Raw genomic sequence first — 26,746 nt, 5'->3', positions numbered from 1 at the left:
CAAGGCGGAGTTTCTTCTATCCATATGCAATCTAGATTCTTAAGAGCATATTTAGCTAAATAATGAGCAGTTTTGTTGGCTTCACGTCTAACATGCAAAAAATTTAAACTACGAAAACTACCCCTAAAACTAATACAATCTCGAATAATAGAGCCAACATAGTTAGAAGATTGTTGGTGAGCATTCAACGTTAAAAGCACATTAGAAGCATCGGATTCTGCTATAAGATTCAGAAAAGACATGTCTTCCGCAAATTCTAAACCATTCCGCATAGATAAAGCTTCTGCAACCTCTGAATCTGGTAATGAAATGACTTGTCAGAAACTAGCACCAACGACAACACCTTCGTTATCTCTCACAACAACACCAATACCCCACTGTCATACCCCAATTTTTGACTTAAGATCCCATTTCATTTGTCTTTTGGCCCAAAGTATTTTTGCCTGTTAATGTACTCTCTTTAATGCTCAAGCTCTCATGAACATTGTGTTTATGCTCAAGCTCTCATGAACATTGTGTTTATGCTCCAGCTCTCATGAGCATTGTGATCATGCTCAAGCTCTAAAGATGAATCTTGATGAGCAAGCAAGCAAAATATCTTAAAAAAAAACAAGACTTGGTGACCAAGTATGCTAAAATAATTAAATAATGGTGTCTTAGTGGCTAAGAAATGCAAGGACATTAACAACAATGCATCTTGGAGAACAAGCATGAAACAGCTGTAAAAAGATAAGATATTTTTACTGTTCATGTACTTTTCACTGTTCACACACGCTCCTGGTCCAAGACAAGCTCAAGCTCTTAGTGTTAAATGCTGAGGTCGAGGCTGACAAGCTCAAGCTCAGTGTACAAAAGTATGAGACAATGGCAGTTTTGCAATTCCTATCAACAGCAAGGGTCTCTACACAAGGATGAACAGCTGCAGATGTTTAAGGATGAAGGTTGGCTATAAATAGAAGCTTTCTCTCAACAAAGAAAGAGAGGAAGAAAAAAAGAAGAGAATTGGAAGTACACTCTCAAGCATACAATCAAGCAATAAAATCATTCAAAAGAGCCAGAAGAATCAAACATCATAAAACCCAAATCTCAGACACCAAACCAGTCACAGAATACGGTGCCAAAGCAACCAAAATCCATAACCCATCACACCCTAAACCAAACCGCATCACAACTCTATCCAAGTCCACCAAGCCGATTTGAAACCTACACAAAGCCAGTCACAGCAGAAGCCATTTTCAAGAAAAGGTAGTATTTCATTTCTTAGATCTAGGCTTAACTCTAACTCTTTCAAAAATCTTGAGGTTGTCTTGCTCGACCTCAGCTTTAATTTCTAGAGGTTGAGCTTGTCTTGCTCAACCTCAGCTTTAATTTCTAGAGGTTGAGCTTGTCTTGCTCGACCTCAGCTTTAATTTCTACCTAGAACTACGTAGCTTTGATTTCTCCATAGCACCTGGAGATACGTAGGAGCAAGATGAAACTCTTGTCAAGCACAATAATAAAAAAAACCCTTTTTTGCATTTAAAATCACAAAAATATTTTCATAAACAAACCTTGATCTTAAATCAAGTAACCGTCTTTTTCATTTTTATTTTCTTAATCAAACTTCAATCAATTTAATCTTACTTCAAGTCTATTCCTTTCAATATTAAAAAATACCAACCAATTCCAATTTGCCATTTGGCTTTTCATTTTTAAACCTTTTTCAAAAACCATTAAAAAACCCAAAACCAATCAAACGTCAATTTCTACCCCGAACTACGAGGTTTTGATCCCTCACGGGTACGTAGGCAAAGGACACGCGTCCTTCCAAATCAATAAAACGTAGATAATTTAGGTCTCTAATTTTCTTTTATCATTACAAATTCCATTTTTTAAAGCAAGCGAGTTTATAGCACAAAAGTTAAATAAAATCTAGAGGTTCTCGTAGAGTACTACGAATATTTAGGGTGCTTAACACCTTCCCTAAATATAACCAACCCCCGAACCCTTAATCCCTTAAAATGTGGTATTTGAACCTTTTTCCACTTTCTTTTGAAAAGAATTAAATGTTCAGTCGTGAAATAAAAAAGGGTCTTTTGACCGTCCGAAAAATGGCACGACAGAAATGGCGACTTCACTGGGGACTATAAGTAAGAGGGTTGAACCTAACTTGGCATTATTTAAAATTTGTGTTATAAACTTGCTAAAAAAAATGTTTTTTAAAAAAGATGGAAATTACGTGTATATTTGTTCTCTTTCTTCTTTCTCCTTTCTAAACGTGAGTGGTGAGATAAGTCCTAACCCGGACTTGAGGGAAATATAAGATAGGGGTGGTAAACTCATAGTGGCATACCGAGAGTATTCTCGCGTCTTGACACACGTGAGATAACCACACTTAGCGGAGGAGCTTGAAGTGATATTTGTCGGCGTGTGTTGTCACGTTTAGACTTTATTACTCTTAAGTTTCCGTTTGAACGCTAAGAACCTTTAGTCACCTTTAACCCATCTTGGCCTTTTAGGACGTAGTGCGGTGGCTAACCGGGTGTTGTCTCGGTATTAGTCGACACGCGATGCTACACTCAAACGAGACTTTCCTGCGAACGTTGTTGGACCGGGTGTTTTCTCGGTATCCAATAAAATTCGGAGGGGGTTGGACTTTGGGACCTTGGTAGAACCCGTGATACAAGTGCAAATGGAAACCATAGTCCTTACCAAATGGCGTTGTTACCCTTGACTCCATCATTATGGACTTAACCTCACCATGTTTTTACCATTTTTGTTGCATAATCATGCATACATGCATTCATTCATAAAAAACTTTTCTCATCAAAATCATCGAAGGACTTAGATAAGTTTTTGTAAACATCAGAGATATTCCACCTTGAAAAGAGGAACACCAAGAAATACAAACTTTAAAAATCTTAACTAACCTTCTGCTTTTGTTAAGAACTTTTTCCTTGGTTTCGTTCTTACCTTTTGAAAATAGAACCGATTGCAAAATCTTTACAAATTTTCAAATGAAATCATGATTCATCTGCGATGTTTACAATTCACCTTGACTAATCCTTCGATAACAAAAAAATTGTACATTTTTTGCATAAGCATTTCATACATCATGTGCATTGCATTAGTTTCAAATTCAAAGTCTCACACCATTTTCTTTTCTGTAAAAAAGTCAACTCATATCAAACAAAGTGGCCCGGCATACTAATCAAAGACCTACTCGCATTCATCGCACTCGAGCTTACGTCAGAAGAAGGATGTCATCCACAGAACAAGAAAATGTTGAGCTTAGAGGGGAAGTTGATCGTCTAAAGCTTGAGTTGGAGAAATTGTCAATCATGATGGACGTTATAATGGCTGAGAGGGAACAAGCAGTAGCCTCCGAGCCAATTCCTAACGGGGTTGTTTCCGCTACGGCTGAGGGTATTTCACAGCCAATCGCTACTGCGGCGGCATCTGCTGGAATTTCGCAATCTCTTGAGGTGGGTTGCTCATCAGGTGACAAGTACAATGAGGGTTTCCATCCTCCGGGTCCTGAAAGATTTACTTTTAACCCTCTGTATGACATGCCAAAAGGTTATCCATGGGGTATGCCACATATGCCTAACGAAGGTCTTCGTCCCGAAGTCAATGAAATCCCATTTCCTTACGGTCAACAGATTCGTCGGGCTACCGTAACACAGGCAGGGCCTACTGTCCATGCAACTCAGCAAGAGGAAGGGCAAATTTATCATTCGGGTAGTGTACTGGGTAATGATCGAATGGGCAACCTGGAAGAGAAATTGGAAGGAGTACAGAAAGAGCTGAGGAACGTTCGTGGCAAAAAGATGTTCAATCAGAATGTGCATGACCTCTGTCTGGTCCCAAATGTGGTAATACCTTATAAGTTCAAGGCACCGGCCTTCGAGAAGTACACGGGAGAAACTTGCCCGCAAATGCACTTAACCATGTATGTAAGGAAGATGACGGCTCACAAGGAAGACGAGCCCTTGCTTATCTATTGTTTTCAGGACAGTCTGGCTGGTCCTGCACATACTTGGTACATGAATCTAAAGAGTGTTGCTTCTTTCGAGGAACTGGCAGATGCTTTCCTCCAGCAGTATAAATACAACTCATTTCTGGCACCTAACAGGAAAGAACTGCAATCCATGTCCCAGGGGCACAAAGAGTCATTCAAGGAATATGCTCAACGTTTCATTCAAAAATCTGCTCAAATCCGCCCATCTCTGGATGAAAGTGAGTTATCTGATTTGTTCTATGAAACTCTGAGCCCTTTCTACTCGGAGAAGATGTTGGCCTGTGCTTCGCAAAAGTTTACCGACATGATAGACATTGGAGTACGCATTGAAGATTGGGCCCGAAAGGAACGTATGGCTAAGGAAAGTGGTTCGTCAAGCGGTCCATCGGGTAGTTCATCTGATGGTAATAGGAGATTTGGACACGGACATCCGAAAAAGAATACGCAGGAAGTCGGCATGGTGGCTCATGGCGGATATCAGCCTGTATATCCAAACTACCCCTATATCGCCAACATCACACCACAAAGACCACCAAGGCCTCAAGGACCTCTACCATATTATCCGCCATTGTATCAGCAGAATCATCAACCAAATAACCCTCAGCAATTCCACCAGCAACCATATTACCATCCTCTACCTCAGCAACAACATCGTCCTCAAGCTCAACAGCAGCCTCGTCCGCCTAGAAACCAATTCGCTCCTATACCCATGTTGTATAAGGATTTGTTACCTTCCCTACTTACAAGAAATCTGGTGTAACTCAGGCCTCTCCCTCGCATGCAAAATCCTCTACCTGCATGGTACCGTGCCGACCACACCTGCGAGTTCCATCAAGGGGCACCGGGGCATGACATTGAACATTGTATGGCTCTTAAGGATGAGGTCCAGAAGCTAATCCATAACAAGGAGTTATCCTTCACAGACCTGGATCCAAATGTGCAAGTCAATCCACTACCAAATCATAATATCTAGTGTTTTTGACACATGGAATGACCAGCCGCAGTCGGATCGTCATCGATATTTCCTTCCGCTACTCAATTGTTCAAGAAATATATTTGCTTGTTGCTTTATGTTTTTTTCTTTTTCAAAAAAATCCTTTCGTCCCGCCCGAGACTTAAGTGAACTTGTGTAGGGCTTTTTGCTTCATGTATTTCCCATTATTAATAAAAAGATCATCTTGATCCCAACTTTGTTTTTATTTCTTGTACTTTCTGGAAGAATGGTAATACAAAAAAAAAAAACCAAAATCATTTTCACATATCTGCATAATCATAATGTTTATATCAATAAGCAAATCATGCATTATTAAACCCAATGAGCACTTAAACCCTGTACTCTCTCTCAACTTTGAGTTCCTTGTATCCAAGGCTAAAGAGAAGGATGATGAAGAAGTTTCCAATGAGATTTCTCGCCTACTGGGGCAGCTTGGCCATCGAAGCTACAAATATCAAGAAAGATTGTCCAGAAGAGGACTTTCATGTACAAAAACTGGCACGAGATGCTACAATTTGCCTTGCATGGGTATTGTACTTCAGTACACACTTCAACCGGAGCAATCCCCCTCTACCCTCAGTATACAAAGGCAGTGCTTCTCGTGGAAGTCAAAGCCCCGTCAACGGAAGTTCCAATGAATTTAAAAGTGTTACCGCCGTATGTCGTGGACAGTTATATAAAAAGGATAAAGCAAGTATGCAACAAAGAAGGTTTGTCCCCGCGAATGTCAAGAAAGTGACTTTGTGCTCAAAAATATATTACCCGATTCCAGGGACAAATGGATGGCAAATCACAATGAATGTTAGCAAACTTATGAATACCGATGCAGTCAAGAAATACTTTGTTAAAAGAAAAGCTCGATAAGTCGCAAACCTGAAAAGGCGGCTTGGACAAAAAAAGAGCGTCTCGATGGACTGAAAACCCGAAAGGACGGTCCATGCAAAAGTTAGAGACATAAAAAAAATGAATGATGATTATCCTGATAGATTGAAAACCCGAAAAGGGCGATCTATGCAAAAGTTAAGGATCATGACAAAGTAACTGCATCAGGTAGGCACAATCCACTTGGGGGCATCCAACTGTCAAAAAGACCTCCGATGTGAAGCAGCTGCAAATCAATGACTCGGAACAGTGGTTGATTCAAAGTTGTCAGGGAGAGTAGCGGTTATTGTGTTCAATGTACCTTTCCCTTTATAATTACCATTTTCCAAACATTTTAAAATCCATGGAGCCACACCTTTGGCATGCTACCACTCCATTACATTAATTTGAGCATATGCCCATTTATTTGGAACTCTCACTTATTCTATTTAATTTCTTCTATTTTTGATGAAAATACTTGAAGCAAAATTTTCAAAAAAATACAAAAACTTTTTATTTTACATCTTTTGAAATGCATAAACAACATGTACATCTTCTTTGAACTTATGAGTAGGTGAAACATACATCAGCATCCGTCTCAAGGACAGTTAAATTCTGCAAGGTAAGCATGACCAAAAGCTGTGAGATGACCTCTGTTAAAGAAAAAAAGAAAGAGCTCGCTAAGTCGAAAACCTGAAAAGGCGACTTAGGCAAAAGTGAGCATCCCGGTGGATTGAAAACCCGAAAGGGCGATCCAGGCAAAAATTAGGGATTCGAATAAACAAAAAAAAACAATACAAAAAAAAAACAAAGACAGGGGCATCACATCTCAGGTGGACCAAATGAAAGAATGCACTTTATGCTGGGTTGATTAATGGCAACTTCTGCCAGTGATTTGTTTGAAGGGCTTTACCCCAACGATGTATAATTCATCCCCAAGTGATGTTATTCCCCAATGAAGAGTGTGGGAAGCTTGTAACATGCTGTCGGGCCGCTTTCTTTGGACCTGCCCAATCTTGTCTCAACAGTCTTACCGTTATACTGTCATACGAGTCTCATACGCATACATTCATTCATGCATACATAGCACTCATATCATCCATACATAGTTGCATTATCTTCATGTTGTTTTACTCCAATGTATAAAAAAAAAGGGTCATCCCCAAAGTGTCTAATTCATAAATGTCACCAATCAATTTGTATTCAAGTGGCAGGTCCCATCCCATCAAATAATCACTTTACCAATACTTTATTTCCCGTATTCCCGTATTTTCCACGGCAGTTGGTAATAGACAAGCTTTATTTCCCGTATTCTCATCTTTACCACGGCAATTGGTAATAGACAAGCTTTATTTCCCGTATTCTCGTCTTTACGACGGCAGTTGGTAATAGACAAGCTTTATTTCCCGTATTCCCGTCTTTACCACGGCTGTTGGTAATAGACATGCTTTATCTTCTGCGTTCCCGTCTTTTACCACGGCTGTTGGTAATTGACAAGCTTTATCTTCTGCGTTCCTGTCTTTTACCACGGCTGTTGGTAATTGACAAACTTTATCTTCTGCGTTTTCGTCTTTTACCACGACTGTTGGTAATTGGCAAGCATTTATTTCCGTATTTCCGTCTTTTTACCACGGGCTGTTGGTATTAGACTAGCATTTATTTCTGTATTTCCGTCTCTTTACCACGTGCTGTTGGTAATAGACAAGCATTTATTTCTGTATTTCTGTCTTTTTACCACGGGCTGTTGGTATTAGACAAGCATTTATTTCTGTATTCCCGTCTTTTTACCACGGGCTGTTGGTAATAGACAAACATTTTTTTTCTGTATTTTCGTCTTTTTACCACGGGCTGTTGGTAATAGACAAGCATTTGTTTCTGTATTTCTGTCTTTTACCACGGCTGTTGGTAATCGACAAGCTCTATTCCTCCCCAGTGATAACTATCAATTTGTCTCTCAGTCAACATATGTTTGCCACTTGTTGCATTCGTAATGGCATTTGCACGCACTCATATCATTCATATAAGCATTGCATTCTCAGCATTTCAACTGGTCAAAATTGGTGTACTTAGTATTTAAGTCTCTTCGACCCGTTGATTTAAAAAAAAAAAAATTTTAAACCCCGTGACGAAGAAACTTAAATAGGGGCATCTGTCATACCCCAATTTTTGACTTAAGATCCCATTTCATTTGTCTTTTGGCCCGAAGTATTTTTGCCTGTTAATGTACTCTCTTTAATGCTCAAGCTCTCATGAACATTGTGTTTATGCTAAAGCTCTCATGAACATTGTGTTTATGCTCCAGCTCTCATGAGCATTGTGATCATGCTCAAGCTTTAAAGATGAATCTTGATGAGCAAGCAAGCAAAATATCTTAAAAAAAACAAGACTTGGTGACCAAGTATGCTAAAATAATTAAATAATGGTGTCTTAGTGGCTAAGAAATGCAAGGACATTAACAACAATGCATCTTGGAGAACAAGCATGAAACAGCTGTAAAAAGATAAGATATTTTTACTGTTCATGTACTTTTCACTGTTCACACACGCTCCTGGTCCAAGACAAGCTCAAGCTCTTAGTGTTAAATGCTGAGGTCGAGGCTGACAAGCTCAAGCTCAGTGTACAAAAGTATGAGACAATGGCAGTTTTGCAATTCCTATCAACAGCAAGGGTCTCTACACAAGGATGAACAGCTGCAGATGTTTAAGGATGAAGGTTGGCTATAAATAGAAGCTTTCTCTCAACAAAGAAAGAGAGGAAGAAAAAAAGAAGAGAATTGGAAGTACACTCTCAAGCATACAATCAAGCAATAAAATCATTCAAAAGAGCCAGAAGAATCAAACATCATAAAACCCAAATCTCAGACACCAAACCAGTCACAGAATACGGTGCCAAAGCAACCAAAATCCATAACCCATCACACCCTAAACCAAACCGCATCACAACTCTATCCAAGTCCACCAAGCCGATTTGAAACCTACACAAAGCCAGTCACAGCAGAAGCCATTTTCAAGAAAAGGTAGTATTTCATTTCTTAGATCTAGGCTTAACTCTAACTCTTTCAAAAATCTTGAGGTTGTCTTGCTCGACCTCAGCTTTAATTTCTAGAGGTTGAGCTTGTCTTGCTCAACCTCAGCTTTAATTTCTAGAGGTTGAGCTTGTCTTGCTCGACCTCAGCTTTAATTTCTACCTAGAACTACGTAGCTTTGATTTCTCCATAGCACCTGGAGATACGTAGGAGCAAGATGAAACTCTTGTCAAGCACAATAATAAAAAAAACCCTTTTTTGCATTTAAAATCACAAAAATATTTTCATAAACAAACCTTGATCTTAAATCAAGTAACCGTCTTTTTCATTTTTATTTTCTTAATCAAACTTCAATCAATTTAATCTTACTTCAAGTCTATTCCTTTCAATATTAAAAAATACAAACCAATTCCAATTTGCCATTTGGCTTTTCATTTTTAAACCTTTTTCAAAAACCATTAAAAAACCCAAAACCAATCAAACGTCAATTTCTACCCCGAACTACGAGGTTTTGATCCCTCACGGGTACGTAGGCAAAGGACACGCGTCCTTCCAAATCAATAAAACGTAGATAATTTAGGTCTCTAATTTTCTTTTATCATTACAAATTCCATTTTTTAAAGAAAGCGAGTTTATAGCACAAAAGTTAAATAAAATCAAGAGGTTCTCGTAGAGTACTACGAATATTTAGGGTGCTTAACACCTTCCCTAAATATAACCAACCCCCGAACCCTTAATCCCTTAAAATGTGGTATTTGAACCTTTTTCCACTTTCTTTTGAAAAGAATTAAATGTTCAGTCGTGAAATAAAAAAGGGTCTTTTGACCGTCCGAAAAATGGCACGACACCCACCTATCACCTTTTATTGGACCTGCTGCATCAACATCAACTTAATTTTACTAATGAGTTTTAATGAGAAGGAGATGTTGTAAGCTCATATGCTTATTTTTTTAGATTTTGGTCTAGTCTCCCAAAGATTTATTTCGCTATTTTCATTTTAATATATGTTTGTTATTCTATTTTAAATGATAGATGGTCATTTTAGGTATCAACGTAGTTGAAATATGTTGTCATTTAACGGTTTCCACTCTATCTTTTGTTTTTTTTTTAAAAGAAAATGATAACCAGTTTATAGAAAGTATAAAATAAAAGAGACGAACACACACATATAAATTAAGAAGAAAAAATTAATTAAATTAATCAAAGGAGCACCACACCACTTCTATGGAGTTGCATTATTTAGGATAAAAGAGAATTACAACGACTCGAATGAAAACAATATAAAAGGTTTCTCAAACCATTGACAACTTCTCTAGTTAACTTTTTATTTGCCTTCAAATACAAAGAAAATAACTAAAAACATCAGATGTTATTCCATCTTGAGGTGATCACCTCTCTCTACCTCTTTATCTCATTGTATATTTATTATTGAAAGACTAAAAACTCTATTCTTTATAAATAGTTGGGTTGTGTGTTTAATATTGACGTATCAAAAATAGTCCAGGTGGACCTTAACTATTTTTGTTTTTTGTAAAACATGAATTTTATCTTACTATATATAAAGAAAACTACCCATTTCAGCGCACTTTTGGGTTGAACTTTTCTTTCCAAAAATACCCTTAATTTTTATTTTTAATTTTAAATTCAAATAACACATGTAACAAATAGATAAGAATAAATTTAATTTAAGGAGAAAACTTACGCACAATTCCTTATGAACTGTTATTACTGTTAGCCAATTATAAACACGTGGATTACTAATCCATGTCACTAATTGTCCCCGTTAACCCTCTTTTACCTCTATTAACCACAGATCAAACTCACAAAAAACTAGCACAAAACAAAAACTCGTGTTACTTTTTTATAGCTGATTTTATGTTGTACATCTGTGTTGTTCCCTTCAATACAACCGACAAAGATTGCCAAGTATTTTCATATCCCTTCCACAAAAAACAATATTTCCATATTATTTTATTACTTCCACCAAAAACAGTATTTCCATATTATTTTATTATTTTATTAATATAAGTTACTCTTCTTTAGCCTTTGATCAATTGTAACAAACGTGAGCAAAAAATAATGGTAAAGATTGTACTTTAAATCCTCTAAAAAAAGGATTAGTAACAAACGTGAGCAAAAAATAATGTTAAAGATTGGACTTTAAATCCTCTAAAAAAAGATTAGTAACAAACGTGAGCAAAAAATAATGTTAAAGATTGGACTTTAAATCCTCTAAAAAAAGATTAGTAACAAAAGTGAGCAAAAAATATTGTTAAAGATTGGACTTTAAATCCTCTAAAAAAGATTAGTAACAAACGTGACCAACAAATAATGTTAAGGATTGGACTTTAAATCCTCTAATAAAAAGATTAGTAACAAACGTGATCAAAAAATAATAATGTTAAAGATTGGACTTTAAATACTCTAAAAAAAATATTAGTAACAAACGTGAGCAAAAAATAATGTTAAAGATTGGACTTTAAATCTTCTGATAAAAAGATTAGGAACAAACGTGAGCAAAATATAATGTTAAAGATTGGACTTTAAATCTTCTAAAAATGAGATTAGTAACAAACGTGAGCAAAAATTAATGTTAAAGATTGGATTTTAAATCCTCTAAAGAAGATATTAGTAACAAACGTGAGCAAAAAATAATGTTAAAGATTGGACTTTAAATCCTCTAAAAAAAGATTAGGACTCAAAATATTTTAGAAAAAGATTTGTTAGCACTATATTAAATATTAATAAGTAGGATTATCACAGTTAATAGTTCATTCCCGCATTGTTTAGTTTTTCTCAATGTCTCTCAACCCTCTGCATCAGAATTCAGAATTAACCTGTTTAGTTTTTTTTTCTATTTCTTTCATGTTACAACTAATCAAAGTCGATTAATTTTATGGATTATATATTTGACTTTGCTGGTTTATAAGCGATTATGATTTCTTTAAAAAAAATGATTATGATTCAAATTGTTTACGATTAATTTTAAGAATTATTTAACTTTGCTGGTTTATAATTGCTTATACAAAATATGATAGCGTGTTTTTTTTTTTATATAAGGAGAACTGTGGTTTTTTTTAAAGGGAAAATATGAAATTCTGGCGTACTTGTTTTAAATGTTCTGTATGATGTTTTTAACGTTTGCAATGTTACGCTCAATGTTTCAACATCACGCGATAAGTAGAAATAAAACAAGAAAATAAATGACAAGAAAGTAAAGAACACAATGAGTTTGTTGACCCAGTTCGGTGACAAACACACCTACTCTAGGGGCTACCAAGTCAGGAAGGAAATCCACTAGTGTAGTCCTTATTCAATAGCTCTCAGCAAACTCCTCGTTTACACTATATGACCTAGGACCTACCCGTATAGACTTCAACCTAGGAACTCCTAGATCTGAAATCTCATCTCACTATCCTAATGGTCAGTCACAACCCCTGTGACCTATCATACTTAAACCAAAACAAAAGTAGAAGTTACCTTCAAACACAAACAACTAAACTTTGTTTTACAACTTCGGTGTAGTACAAAGAGTATCAATACTCACACACAGTCCTAACAAGTATCACAAACGATACGAGAAGAACACACAGTAAGAGATTCTAAACTTGCATCACAAACGATACAAGAGCAGAATACATGAAGACTCAAACCCTAAAAATCTAAAGTTTTTAGTATGACGGCTTGAATAATCAATTAGGTCTTGAAGTCTTCTTTTTATATTGAAGCAGCTTGGGCCAAATAATTCATTGGGCTTCAGCACACTGCAGATCGGTTTAGCTAATCTGCAAAACAAGAATCAGAAACTAATCTGAAAACTCCTAAAATGTCGGAACATTTATAGGATCGTTCCAAACAATAATAAATATTTCGTAAAATATAATATCTACTTTAGAAATATTCCACAGCTGATTCTTAGATGATATACGCGTTGCTTGGTCGATAAGATAAGGAAATATTGTTTCCTTAAACAATAAAGGGTGCATGTACATAAAGGCATGAACCCAAGCACACTGAACCGTGCCAGGATGTTGGAACATTGTATCCAGCATCTTACATGGATGCCTAAACACATGTTGGAACTTTGGTTCCAACTTACAGAACAAGGATATTTGTTTTAGCAATAATGCAGCCAATACAAATACCCAACAAAATAAGTAATAACATCCCCTGTCGTTAAGCTCCTTCCATTGCCGTTTAAAGGAATAAAAGCATTGCTTTTTCTGTGATTCCAAACGTTCTACATGTATACAATGGATAAACTGCTCTCATGGCCCCCATCCAATATTCAACAAAATACAGTGAAATCAAAGTGTTAAAACCATTTAAACAATTCAAAATTGTTAAACGATAATCACACACATGTTACCAACAACTAAAAACAGAAACACTAGAAAGCTTCAAACCACCATATTTTGTTTTTGGTTACATTCAAACCACCATCTGAGAGGCCATAAAAAGAGAGGACCGCTAAGAAGTATGGATACGAACACCGACATCAGATACAACATGGATACTGACACGCCAATAACGTTGATAATTTGAGAAAATCACATAATTTAGGGCAATTATATTTGTGGATGCGGATGCAACACGTGTTCAGACACATCTAATATGAGGAGTGTATGTGATTCATAGGGGAGGAGTAATATCATAATTCATATATGGTCGAAAGAGCCATAATTACACCTACAAATGATGATGTTCAAAAATTGAATGACATAATTATCAATTAGTTTCTAGGAGAATAACATATTTTGTTGTCATTTAACGAGGTTGAAGGGGATACTCATAACTTATATCAACAGGAATTCCTAAACTCAACTGCTCAAGGAAGTATCCCACCACATATTTTAAAGGTAAAAAAAGGTGCATCTTTGATGTTGTTGCGAACATAGACCCTAGATATGGCTTGTGCAATGGAACACGATTGTTATGTCGTGGTTTATTTAAGAATATGTTGGACGTGAAAATCCTAACATAAAGCAATGCTGGAAAAAGAGCATTCTTGCCCAGAATTAAATCAAAAACAAATGCGAGTTCAGGATTTCCCTTTGTGCTTAGTAGAAAATAGTTTCCCATTAGACTAAGTTTTGCTATTACCATAAATAAGTCACAAGGACAGACCATTCCCAATGTCGGAATCTATCTTCCACAACATGTTTTTCAGCCATGGTCAATTATATGTAGCTTTATCAAGAGAAGTTTCTCAAAATTCAACAAAAGTTCTCATTAAAGAAGGGAACATAGAAGGAGAAGATGGAGACTTTACGAAAAATGTAGTTTTTCAGATATTCTTTTATCGCAATCATAACAATGTTTCTTTTACATAGCATGTCATTTATACATTTATTTATGATGTTTATTTTACACAACACACATTTATGTTATGATGTTACTAATTGTTGTTAGAATAAACAATAAATGATCATTATTTTACCTTAATTTTATATGCAAGCAAACTAAAATATGTTGAGTTTAAAAATAATTTTGTTATATGCCTTGACAATATTTTGTTTATAAATCAATATATCAATAATTTCCATAATATTTAAAAATTAAAAAAATTTAATCAAAATTATACAAACAAACATAATAAAATAATCACATGCGTTAGCGCAGTAGAAAGAGCGGACAGACGGGCACGATAGTGCCCGTCTTTCCGCTAGTGGTGGTGGTAGCAGTAGTAGTAGTAGTAGTAGTAGTAGTAGTAGTAATAATAATAATAATAATAATAATAATAATAATAATAACAACAACAACAACAACAACAACAATAACAATAAAGGAGAAACAAAAATAATATTTATTCAAATTTACTAAAAATATTCTACATTTATACTAGATCCATATTAACATCCTAAAACTAAGGACTACAAATTTATAAAAAAATTATAGCAACTAATATAAATAATTAATATGTTACTAATGCAAAAAATATATTTAACTCTAAATATAATGTCATTTTGTTGAGAAAATAACAGAATCTTTCTTAATTGAACATAGAGACCAATTACAAATGCAAAATAATATGTATCCGTTACGAAACAATATGTTAAAGCCAAATGGCTTCAATGCTTTTAGCAAGAGGCTTCAATCAATAGTATCAAATGTTTTCATATATCAATTTTGATAGCTAGATTTCCACCAAAAGATATATTATACAACATATTTATGGCTTCTGAAGCAAGACACATTCATTCTTTGATTTTCCTTCCTTCTGTAAATCCTCTTTGCTCCTTTGAAATAATGTCAAGTAAGTGACGATGAAATTTTGCATGTGCACCAAAATATTATAAGTAATAAAGTAGTAAGTTATTGTCTCCACATGCATTGTTGTTTCTATTACGAAATTAACTAAACTTATAATTAAAGATTATAAAGTTTATAGGTGGTTGCAAGGTTTGATTGATTACACAAAATAGATTGGTTTGAGTGATTTCGATGGTTAAAAAAAATTAGCTTTCCTTTAATGTCATCTATCATCTTTGTTGGATTAACACAAGCTTCTTACCAACTATGACCTAAGATTTTATAAATGATTTCTATGATTGAGAGATCGTGATGTTTCTATAGGATGCTCTTGTATTTGTGCCTAGACAAGAGTTATATGTGGCTTACTGATAACCGAAAATTTAGTTGATTATCATGTTGCACTTAGCTCCGATAAGAATAAAAAATTGAGTGATTGCATTGCTTAAGACATCTAATCAGTGATTATTTTAAGATCTTATAGTTGTATTTGTCTTTAGTGTTATGTAATCCTTCTGAACTTGTAATGCTTGCCTTGGATGTTTTATGATGTAGGTTAAGGAATGACTCTAAAGATGTGGGAAGTTTCAACGTGGATGAAGGGTGCTTTATTGAAGATACGGAAAGCTGCAGCGCTCTAGATCACTATCCGGGTCGTACGTAGTGCAAACATGTGGGACCAAGTTTGGCCATTGCTTAATGATGAAGAATATGAGTTGCCTCTAATTATTGGAATCCTATGGATAATAAAGTAATATGACAGGGGGTAGGTAGGATATGATAAGGAAATCACATGTGTAAAATGACCAAAGGGTACAACTTGTAGTGGTTGGCCTTGTACTATAGAAGGACAATCATGTGTTGGTGCCAAATGGTCCAAAAATTCATTATAGAATTGGAGAGCCCAGGTTATGGCTAGGGTTAGCAGCTTTAGTGTTCTCATTCCATCTCATCTTCTTCATAGATGAGCATGGGTGCTAGATTCTAGAGGTTTAGAGTTAAATTACTTGGTGATGCTTTGGCTCTCCACTCTCCTTCAAATGATTGTAAGTTTGTACTAGCTCTATTTGATCTATCAATTTAGTTTTCTATGTTTTCATTTATCTTTATTTTCATCTTCATCTTTGTAGTTCAACTCACCATGATCTAAACCCCTTCTTTTGGTTTAGACATGGTGAGGTTGTGACATTTACTTATTTGTGATATATGAAGTTGTAGTGCTGAACTTCTTTCTAACAAACTGCTTTAACTCAAAATCTTTAGAAGTAAAATTTGATCCCTTCTATTTCTAATGTTATAGTTCCCTGATCTTTAACCGGTATATGAGTGAAACATGTTTGTTAGATATAAATTTGTTCTTAAGCATCGAAAGGTGAAAGGATCAAGAGAGATTGTTTAAACATTAACTTGAACTTAGAAGAGTCTGGAAGCTATAGGAAGCTATAGCTAAGAGCTAAATTCTTGGTAGGACTCTTTTCAGAGGCCAAGGAGCTTAAGTCCTGAATACTCTTCGTGATGAAAAGGTAATCACCTAACCTAGCAATTGTTGTGTGTTAAGTTCTGCGTAATCGTATCTCGAAAGGTGTGTCGTTACGACCTTAACACGATGGATAAGGTAACACTCCCTAAGACAAATTGGTTGACAGGAAACTGGATAGGGATATAGCTATGTGAATCTCAGTAGCTTAAGAAGCTAATAAACGGCTATAGCTCTGAGAGACACATAAGTCGTACCGACCTATAGCTTTGTAAATCGTAATAATGTTTTTTCATAACTGAACCTAGTTTAAACCACATTTTCCATCTTGAGAATTTATAATCTTTTTAATTGTTTCACCAAACTTAACCTTTTATATTTACTGTTGTGATAAATGATTTACTTTATTTTCTTGCAAACAAGTTTTCTACTGAAAATATATACGAAGCTATAGCTCCACACAATCCTTGTGGTATCGATATTTTTTTAGACTATAACTTGAATAGTGTATACTTACACTCAGTCTTTCCACCTTAAAATACTCATAGTGTTTTGGGAGACACCACTTACTCAAAAGATGACTTAAAATCTAAACTTGTTATTTATCTCATATAGTGAAAGTTTATTCTGACTTAAGAAAGAGAATAAAACTCCTTAAAGATCATGATTGATGGAATTGGACAGCTGAAGCGATGACCTCCAATCTCCAAGATATCTTAGCATTCATTCAGACATTCAAATACAAGGATTTATTCAATGGTCATCTACTTCATCTTTATATAAAGGACCAAGTTTGATTGAAGAAGGTTATGACACTTATAAGCATACTCACGTATATACAAAACTTAATATGTTCATATACACTATTGTAATTAGATACATACTTATTTATAGTATATACCTTGTCTAGTAAAAGTCAAAAGAAACATCTGTAAGGGATACACTTTTAGTGTATTGTGCTTAATGTATGTTTACTAATCCTAGAGTTTGTGTAAACATTATCTTTTTTAAAACAACTTATTGTTGTATATCTTTGAATTTAGATTAGGAAGTCCTTTTGTAACACCCTAACCCCAAAGTATTTTTCTAAATTAAAAATACAAATAACATTTAACTCGCCCTATATCTGCACTGTTTACACCATTAAAATCATCTTACTAACTTTAAGTAATTCAACGTTTCTCCTTACCACTAATATTTTTCATTACTTAGCTCACCTTTACCTATCTTTGATCTCAGTTCATCTTATCGCCTCTCTCAACACCTTCAATCATCCTAATCGACCACACTCTATCCTTTATTTGTTTGAAATCTTCTACACTTTTATCCAACGACTACCTTAAGCTCTTTATTACCTTAATGAAATTATTTTAGTTATCATCAACTATCCTAAACTACCACTTCATATCTCTTCTTACCTATTATACTCCTTTAACTATTTCATCTTTTAGGCTCACCATTGTTTTAAAGAATCACTTTTAAGACACTTAAACGTGCTTCCCTCTCTTAGGTTCATTACTTCAGGACCCTCTCCTACACTTTAGAAACTCATTGAAGGCATAAAAGTAGGGTTTTATAAGTCTAGGAAGGGTGCACGACCATGCTCTTTGGAAGCACAACAGTGCGCTCCCAAAAAAAACTCAAAAACTGCACATAGAACTAGATGAAAACGCACGGGTCGTGCGCCTGGAAGGCACGACCGTGCGTGTCTGTCAGTTGACAGCAAATTGCAGTTTTGCAGCGATTTCACTTCGATGGACCTTTTCCGACTCCATTTTTCAAACACTAATTTTCAAATAATCCACCTCATAAAAACCATCTTTTACCTATTTAATTCACCACTCAAAACCTAGTTATTTTCAACCTTTCTCCTTCATCCTATACCCACCATCACCATATCTTGACACCAATATTCACCAATATTATTACTGATTCTCTATGATCAATTACACATCAATTCTCATTCAACCTACCTAATTACATTACTCCTCGATTAAACTCTCTATTTAATCACTCTAATCCTAGTTTCACAATTTTAGTCTTTATCACTCAAAAACTCTCGACAACATATTTCATCACCATTTACTCACCATAGTTTCTATAATAACAATACCGAATTCACAGAATCATAATTACAATTGAACTCGCAATTATAACACCAGAGAGGAATAAAATATATCAAGGATTCATCGTATGAATAAATAAAACATCTAAAATTAAGGACCTTTCACTATCACCATGAATATACACCATTTATGCTAAATATAACTCCCCCTTACCTCTAGTTTTCCCAAATTAAACAATTCCTACGTTTGAATCTCTCCTTAAGCTCTTCTCTCTTTGCCTCCTTTGCCTCTTTTCTCCACAACTCTGGTTTTTATTATGCTCCTCTTAATTTTTTTCTTCTGTTTTCTGTAACCCTAATACTCTCATGTTATCCTCTATTTATAATAACTACTGTTTTGGGCTTAGTGTTTTTCTCACATAATTTTTAGACATGCTTGCTATCTTCATCCCTAGCTACTATTCTTTCTTTACTATGTTGCCTTGTTATTTACACCACTCTCTGTCCACATCACTAAACACTACACATCTACTACTTACACCTCTTTCTTATCCATTTTTACTAATGCACCTATGTTTGCACTCTACCTTCTTATCCGTGTTAAAAACAATGTATCTTTCCTAAAACTGTTTTCTCGCATTATTTAATCGACTAGTTAACTCCATTACTTCCTCATTATTCATAACATCTACAACCACGAATAATTTAATTTAATAATATCAAGCAGTCAATACTAATAATAATAATAATACTGATATTATCTCATAATAATATTAACGGCTTAATATTAAAAATCGGGGTGTTACACCTCTAGGTTGATGTAAGGAAATCTAGGACAAGGGTTTTTTCTTAGTATTGTTGTTGTAATCATAATTTGATTATAGTGGAAAAATCTCTTGGAAGTGCAAGCTGACTAGAAGTAATCTCGGGTTGTGGGGTGAACCACGATAAACTATTTGTGTCGTCTCTTTCCTTATCTCTTTACTTTCCACTGCTATTTGTGTTTTTAAAGAGTTACAAAAAGCGGCAAACACAATTCAAACTCCCATTTCTTGTATTTTTATCACCTTCAAAATTAACAAGTTTGGCTCAAACTTCTTTATGCAATCAATCATTAGAACTCTAATCATCTTGATTGCATATTAAAAAAATATTCAATTAGCATTTGTGTTAATAGTGGTTATTTATGTAAATCTGGGTTTGATTTGGAATTGTTAAAGATTTTAAACCTAGTAAGTTTAATCTTGGAAACTCATAATTAAATCTTTGTTTAATTGAGAATATCTTGAAAAGGTTTCCTTGTATTCGATTGAGGATGTCAATACCACTGGTTAACATATCCTCCCTTCGGGACCATGGCTACTGATAACTCTTTTTCCTTTGTACGGTCTCCATGAAATCCTTCATGTTTTCTCTTTTTATTGTATTTATACTTCCCATTTTAAACTATATCTACAACATGACCTTCCATCGTATTCTTTTAAGTTTTCTCCTTTGATGAGGGTTTCATTGTCGTCTTTGTACTAAATGAAATCCTAAGTGCCATGTTCATTACTCTTGTGAAATATGAAATACTTGTTCTTAACAACTCTTGATTTATCCTTTAGTTTCCAATGGAACAATAATCCCTCTTATTTGAACTCAGAGTGGACACAATCTTGAAAGATGTGTTCTCTTTATGTACGATTATTATAAAAGCTAGATTTGTTTGTCCGTTCTCATTTTTCATTTGGGGCTTTCATCTTTTCTTCATATTGTATGTAATTTCTCCTCAAAGCCAACATATGATTTAAGGACATGTTGTCTTTGATTCATATTTTATGGTGAAACTTATATCCTTTTAGTAGGGATCACTTTAATAGAAATGGCATCATCATGTCATCAAGACATTTGGCCGTGATAACTTCCTTTGACCATCTGTCTAAGTAGTTTTTGAGCGATTCTTCTTTAGCCTGGTAAATGACCACAGGTAAGGCCACATATTTTTGTTACTTATGTGATGTTGTGAATCCCCGTTAGAATTTTGACCAGAAATTGATGGACTAGTTGGAAAGACCATTGAACCATACCATGACTCCCTTCTTTATAGCGAAGAGAAACTGTTGAAGCAAAAAACCTTTTGATGAATATTTTAATGATAACAAACCTCGTGGAATAAATGATAAGTTTTATGAATGGTGATCTACTGATGTTTGCACTTGAATTTTTGTTAGAAGAATAGGAATCACATAAGTGGATAAGCTAAGTCGCTCACATCAATAAGTGCATTATATCTACTCAACAATGAAAGAATGAGTATATCATCAGTTGAAAATACAATATCGAATCTCCATGAAGATTCATAGCTCAGGAGTCATGATGGAAGAACTTGAATCATGATAGAAGAACTTACATCACAAGCTACATAAGAATATGCTTGAAGTTATGTGACAAAGCTCACATTGATTTTTGTGTTATATGATTTGAAGATCCACCATGGGAAAACAAGATAAAAGAAAATATGCATACAAGTTATGAAGGTTATCAGAACCTCCACAATGTGTCATACTTCCAAAGCTTACAAATATAAGAAGTTCAGAGTTCAAAATGTTCATATGAACAGAGTTCAAAATGTTCATATGAATGGAGTTTATAATGATCATGAACATTAACCCAGAATATGTATAGAAATAATAAAGGATTACTTCATGGATCAACAAGAATATTTAAAGTCATTTGTTAAAAGCAATGATAAATTAAATGCAAATAAATATTCATTTGGACTTCAAAGAAAGAATCACCTTGTTTGTCAAAACAAATTGTAACACCCCGTTTTCCCAACGTAAAATTTTCATAAATAAAATCAGAGTTTTTCATCATAAAATGGAATGTCACATTTCTTAAAAATCATAAATGGAATAAATAATAATTTATCCTTCAAAACGTTCAACAACATAATATTTAAAACTTCGCAGCGGAATAGTTTGACAACGTAAATAATCTTTGGCACAAGGGCCTCAATATAAAATCTCATAAAACTTAGTTCAACATCAATTCTTGAAAGATTCATAAGGTAATACGTAAGGAACAGAAAGTAAAGACATAATCCCATCCCGTTACGTATCAGAGCACCTAAGACACACATGTTGGAACAAAATGTGTTTAACAATGAACCTTAAAGAGTTTTGATGATAACAAGGTATTAAAAATTGTAAATTGGACTAGCTAATATTTGTTCAAGTGTACAGGACCATAATTAAAAAGTTACATCATTGGTTGGTTCTGAATGAGCAAATAAAGAGCAAAAGAAAATGAAGCTTAGATGATTCTGAAGGCAAAGCGCTCCTGAAGTCAAGCTGCTCCTGAAGAAATACCGCTCCTGAAGTAAAGCTGCTCCTGAAGAATAATGCTTCTGAAGACAAGAGGTCCAGAAGCCACATCATCAGAAGCTGCACCATCAGAAGCTGCAGAAGTCACTTCATCAGAAGCTGCATCATCAGAAGCTGCCTCATCAGAAGCTATTTCACCAGAAGCTGAAGATCAACTGGATTTGCAAGAACATTCAAAGATTGAAGAATCTACATTGCAAAAGCTGTCTATTGGATTCGAAAACACAAAGAAAGGATTAGTGGAGTTTGCAACGGTCATTTCAAAGGTGTTTGAAGGCGTGTGCTTGCAATTTGGACGAAAGCGTTGACATTGTACTTTGTACGAATTGTACAACCACGTTCTCCACTACTCTGTTTTGTGTCCACGCTACAGGACAAGAAAACAGCTCCAGAATACGGTCTCGCCTGCATAGATGTTCCTTTGGATAAGGAATGGATTTCAAATTTGTTCTTCATAGGACAACAACCAAATCAGGCAAAAGATCATTGGTGAAAGATCAAGCTTCAACAACGACTCTTTGGTGTGCTGGCAATTTCACAACGTCTCTTTCACACCTCTATATAAAGGAGTGAAGACCTAGAGATTTGGTAATGCAAGAACACTAAACGAAAGACTCACAAGATTTTCACAAGTACCAAACCTCTGCTGAAATTGTTCTGCATTCACTTAGAATTTCTGTGTCTCAAAGTCATATCTTAGAAATTCTTAAGTCCATTGAGTCTGTATCTGATTTGTATTGTGAGCACCTCTGATTGTATATCAAGTGTTCAACCTTAAACAATTTTCTGTGTAATTTTGTTTAGTTAGGAAGTCTCTTGCAGTTGTGCTTGAGCAGGAAGTCTCTTGATTGTGTTCTTGAGCAAAGGAAGTCTCTTGCTTGTGTGCTTGAGCATTGGAAGTCTCTTGCTTGTGTGCTTGAGCATTTGTAATCAGATATTACTCATAGTGAAATCTCCTTGGAAGTGCAAGGGGGACTGGACTACTTCCGGATTGTGGAAGGAACCAGTATAATTGCTTTGTGTCGTTCTTCTTCTCTCTCTCTGTTTTATTCCGCTGCATTTAGATTCTGATTATCACTTCAGAAGCTGTCTCACCTAGCTTCTGATCAGTGTGTTCAGTTTTTAAGAGAAATTGAAGAATTTTTAAAAACACAATTCAACCCCCCTTCTTGTGTTTTTCTCACCTTCAATTGGTATCTAGAGCCTTGGTCTGTTGTGTATCACTTAACCGTGCAACAGTCAAAGATCTGAGAAAAACATGTCTACTCCTCCTCCTACTGGTTCTGGTGAAACTAGCTATAAACATGTCTCACATGATTATAGTGATAGTAAGAAAACCAGTGTTGGAAAAGTTCCAAAGTTCAATGGAGATGCTGAAGAGTTCTCTTGGTGGAAGACCAACTTTTACAGTTACATCATGAGCCTGGATGAAGAATTATGGGATATTCTGGAAGATGGTGTTGGTGATTTAGTCCTTGATGAAGAAGGAGCTAGTGTGGATAGAAAGAAACATACTCCAGAACTGAGGAAACTTTACAAGAAGCATCATATTATCAGAGGAGCCCTTGTCACTGCCATACCCAAAGCAGAGTATATGAAGATGAGTGACAAATCCACTGCTAAAGCTATGTTTGCTTCTCTCTGTTCAAATTATGAAGGGAGCAAGAAGGTCAAAGAAGCAAAGGCTCTTCTGCTTGTACATCAGTATGAGCTATTCAAGATGAAGGATGATGAAACTATTGAGGAGATGTACTCAAGGTTTCAAACCTTAGTTTCTGGGCTACAGATTCTAAAGAAGAGCTATGTTGCTTCTGATCATGTAAGCAAGATTCTCAGAAGCTTACCTGCCAGATGGAGACCAAAAGTGACTGCCATTGAGGAAGCTAAAGATTTAAACACTTTAAGTGTCGAAGATCTTGTTAGTTCTCTCAAAGTTCATGAGTTAAGTCTTAATGAACATGAGTCTACTAAGAAGAGTAAATCAATAGCTCTTCCATCCAAAGGCAAGTCATCAAAAGCTCTCAAAGTGGTTGAATCTGAAGAGGAAGAACAGTCAAGTTCAGATTCTGAACCAGATGCTGCTGAAATGGCCATGCTCTCAAACAGACTTCAATATCTGGCCAAGAAGAACAGAAAGTTTCTCTCCAGAAGGGGTAACTCCAGAAGCTCAAAGAAAGAAGATCAGAAGGGATGCTTCAACTGTAAGAAGCCTGGACACTTCATTGCTGAATGCCCTGATCTTCAAAGAGAAAAGTCAAAGGACAAGTCAAAGAGGTCTACATTCAAACCAAGCAAACTCAAGAAGCAGATTAAGCAGAGTTTAATGGCAACCTGGGATGATTTGGGTAGTGAATCTGGATCTGATAAAGAGGAAGCTGATGAAGATGCAAAGGTAGCTGTTGGGTTGGTAGCAACAGCAACTTCAGAAGATGGATCAGATTCAGACTCAGAAGATGAAAACGAGGTATATTCCAAAATTCCCAGAAATGAACTTGTTGAGTCACTTAAAGAACTTCTTACACATTTTGAAGTAAGAACCAATGAGTTGAAGGATTTAAAAGAAAAATATGCTGATTTGGTACAACAGCAAAAATCAACTCTATTGGATCTGAAAGCTTCTGAACAAGGACTTAGGGGCTTTGACTTCATGTGTAAAACATATGAAGATCAGCTCAGGTTCTTATGTCAGAAGCTACAAGAAAAATGTAATGAAAAACCTTTAAGTAACCATGAAATTGCTCTTGAAGATTTTATTATATCTGGCATTGACTGAAGCAGAGTGGCTTCTATGATTTATAGCATTTACAAGAACAACGGCAGAGGAATTGGTTTTCCAGAAGTGAAACTTGAGAAAACCAATCTAAAATCTTGTTGTGAATGCATCAAGGAAGGTCTGAAAACATTCTTTGTACCAGAAAGGGCTGAGTTGGAAACTGTTGTTCAATCAGAACCTGAAGCTTCTAGTTCTAAGGCTAAGATTACTTCAAAGCCAAAGAACTCTAAGTCAAAGGCTATGATCAAACCTGATTCCAAGACTTCAAAGGTCAGGATCCTGAAAAGATCAGAACCTATTCCTCAGAGTCTGGTGAAACCAAAATCTGGGGTTCTGAAGTCTAAGTTTCAGAAGAAGATAGTTACTGCTTCTGAAGTACCAAAACCTAAGGTGATGGTTAATCAGAAGCAACCCAACTCACAGCACAAGGTACAAGAAGTGAAGAGTAAAGCCTTAAGTACTAACCTTCCAGGACCCATAGAACAATGGGTACCTAAATCTAAAAATGTCAATGATGCAGGTATGTCTAAGAGCAGTGCCAAAGCAAAGATCATGGTACCTAGACAGCGGTTGCTCAAGACACATGACAGGAGACAAGTCCATGTTCCTCGGCCTAACAATGAAAGAGGGAGGAAATGTGAAATTTGGGGGCAACCAGTCAGGCAAGATCATAGGTACAGGAACTATTGGTAATTCCTCTACCTCAATTAATAATGTATGGTTGGTAGATGGTCTTGAACATAACCTTTTGAGCATTAGTCAATTTTGTGATAATGGTTATGATGTGCTTTTTGAAAAACCCAACTGTACAGTAATCAACAAGAAAGACAAATCCATTGTGTTCAAGGGAAAGAGAGTTGACAATGTCTATAAAATCAATTTTTCTGAACTGGCTGATCAGAAGGTGGTTTGCCTACTATCAGTGAATGATAAGAAATGGATGTGGCACAGAAGGTTGGGACATGCTAACTGGAGGTTAATCTCTAAGCTTAGTAAGTTACAACTTGTGAAAGGGCTACCAGACATTGACTATCATTCAGATGCACTCTGTGGTGCATGTCAGAGAGGGAAAATTGTGAAATCATCTTTTAAAACCAAAGACATTGTTTCAACCTCAAGACCTTTAGAATTACTCCATATTGATTTATTTGGACCAGTGAGTACTGCATCCTTATATGGAAGTAGATATGGATTAGTCATTGTTGATGATTACAGCAGATGGACTTGGGTGAAATTCATAAAGAGTAAAGATGTTGCGTGTGATGTATTCAGTAGCTTCTGCACTCAAATTCAATCTGAAAAAGAATCAAAAATTTTGAAAGTCAGAAGTGATCATGGTGGAGAATTTGAAAATGAGCCATTTGAAGCTTTTTGTGAAAAACATGGAATTTTCCATGAGTTCTCTTCTCCTAGAACACCACAACAAAATGGGGTTGTAGAGAGAAAGAATAGAACTTTACAAGAAATGGCCAGAACCATGATTCATGAAAACAATTTACCAAAACATTTTTGGGCAGAAGCAGTGAATACAGCATGCTATGTTCAAAACAGGATCTATATTAGACCTATTTTGGAGAAAACAGCATATGAACTCTTTAAAGGAAGAAAACCCAATATCTCTTACTTTCATCAATTTGGATGTACATGTTACATTCTGAACAACAAGCTCTACCTAAAGAAATTTGATGCCAAGGCCCAAAGAGGAATCTTTTTAGGTTACTCTGAAAGGTCAAAGGCATACAGAGTGTATAATTCAGAAACACTTTGTGTTGAAGAATCTATGCACGTTAAATTTGATGACAAGGAGCTTGAAGATAAAACTTCAAAGCAAGGTGAAAGTTCTGCAGAGATACAGGTTCCTGAAGCTACTCCAGAACCTGATCAGATAGCTGAATCTGAAGATAGTCCAGAAGCTGAACCCACATCAGAAG

The 26,746-nt window shown here is 35.5% G+C and overlaps 1 protein-coding gene across 1 annotated transcript; it reads left to right on the top strand.

The window, feature by feature from the left end:
- The first annotated feature begins 3,239 nt into the window (after positions 1 to 3,239).
- Positions 3,240 to 4,760, top strand: LOC146954769 (uncharacterized). The gene has a single exon (XM_085745898.1). It carries the CDS (start codon positions 3,240 to 3,242, stop codon positions 4,758 to 4,760), a length of 1,521 nt encoding a protein of 506 aa, XP_085602024.1.
- The last annotated feature ends 21,986 nt before the right edge of the window (positions 4,761 to 26,746 follow it).

The sequence above is a fragment of the Medicago sativa genome, chromosome 1 (assembly GCF_051527215.1).
Source record: "Medicago sativa cultivar Bolivia chromosome 1, Bolivia_mono, whole genome shotgun sequence".
NCBI lineage: Eukaryota > Viridiplantae > Streptophyta > Magnoliopsida > Fabales > Fabaceae > Medicago > Medicago sativa.
Note: the sequence above shows the minus strand (reverse complement) of the source record. Positions and strands in the feature narration are given on the sequence as shown.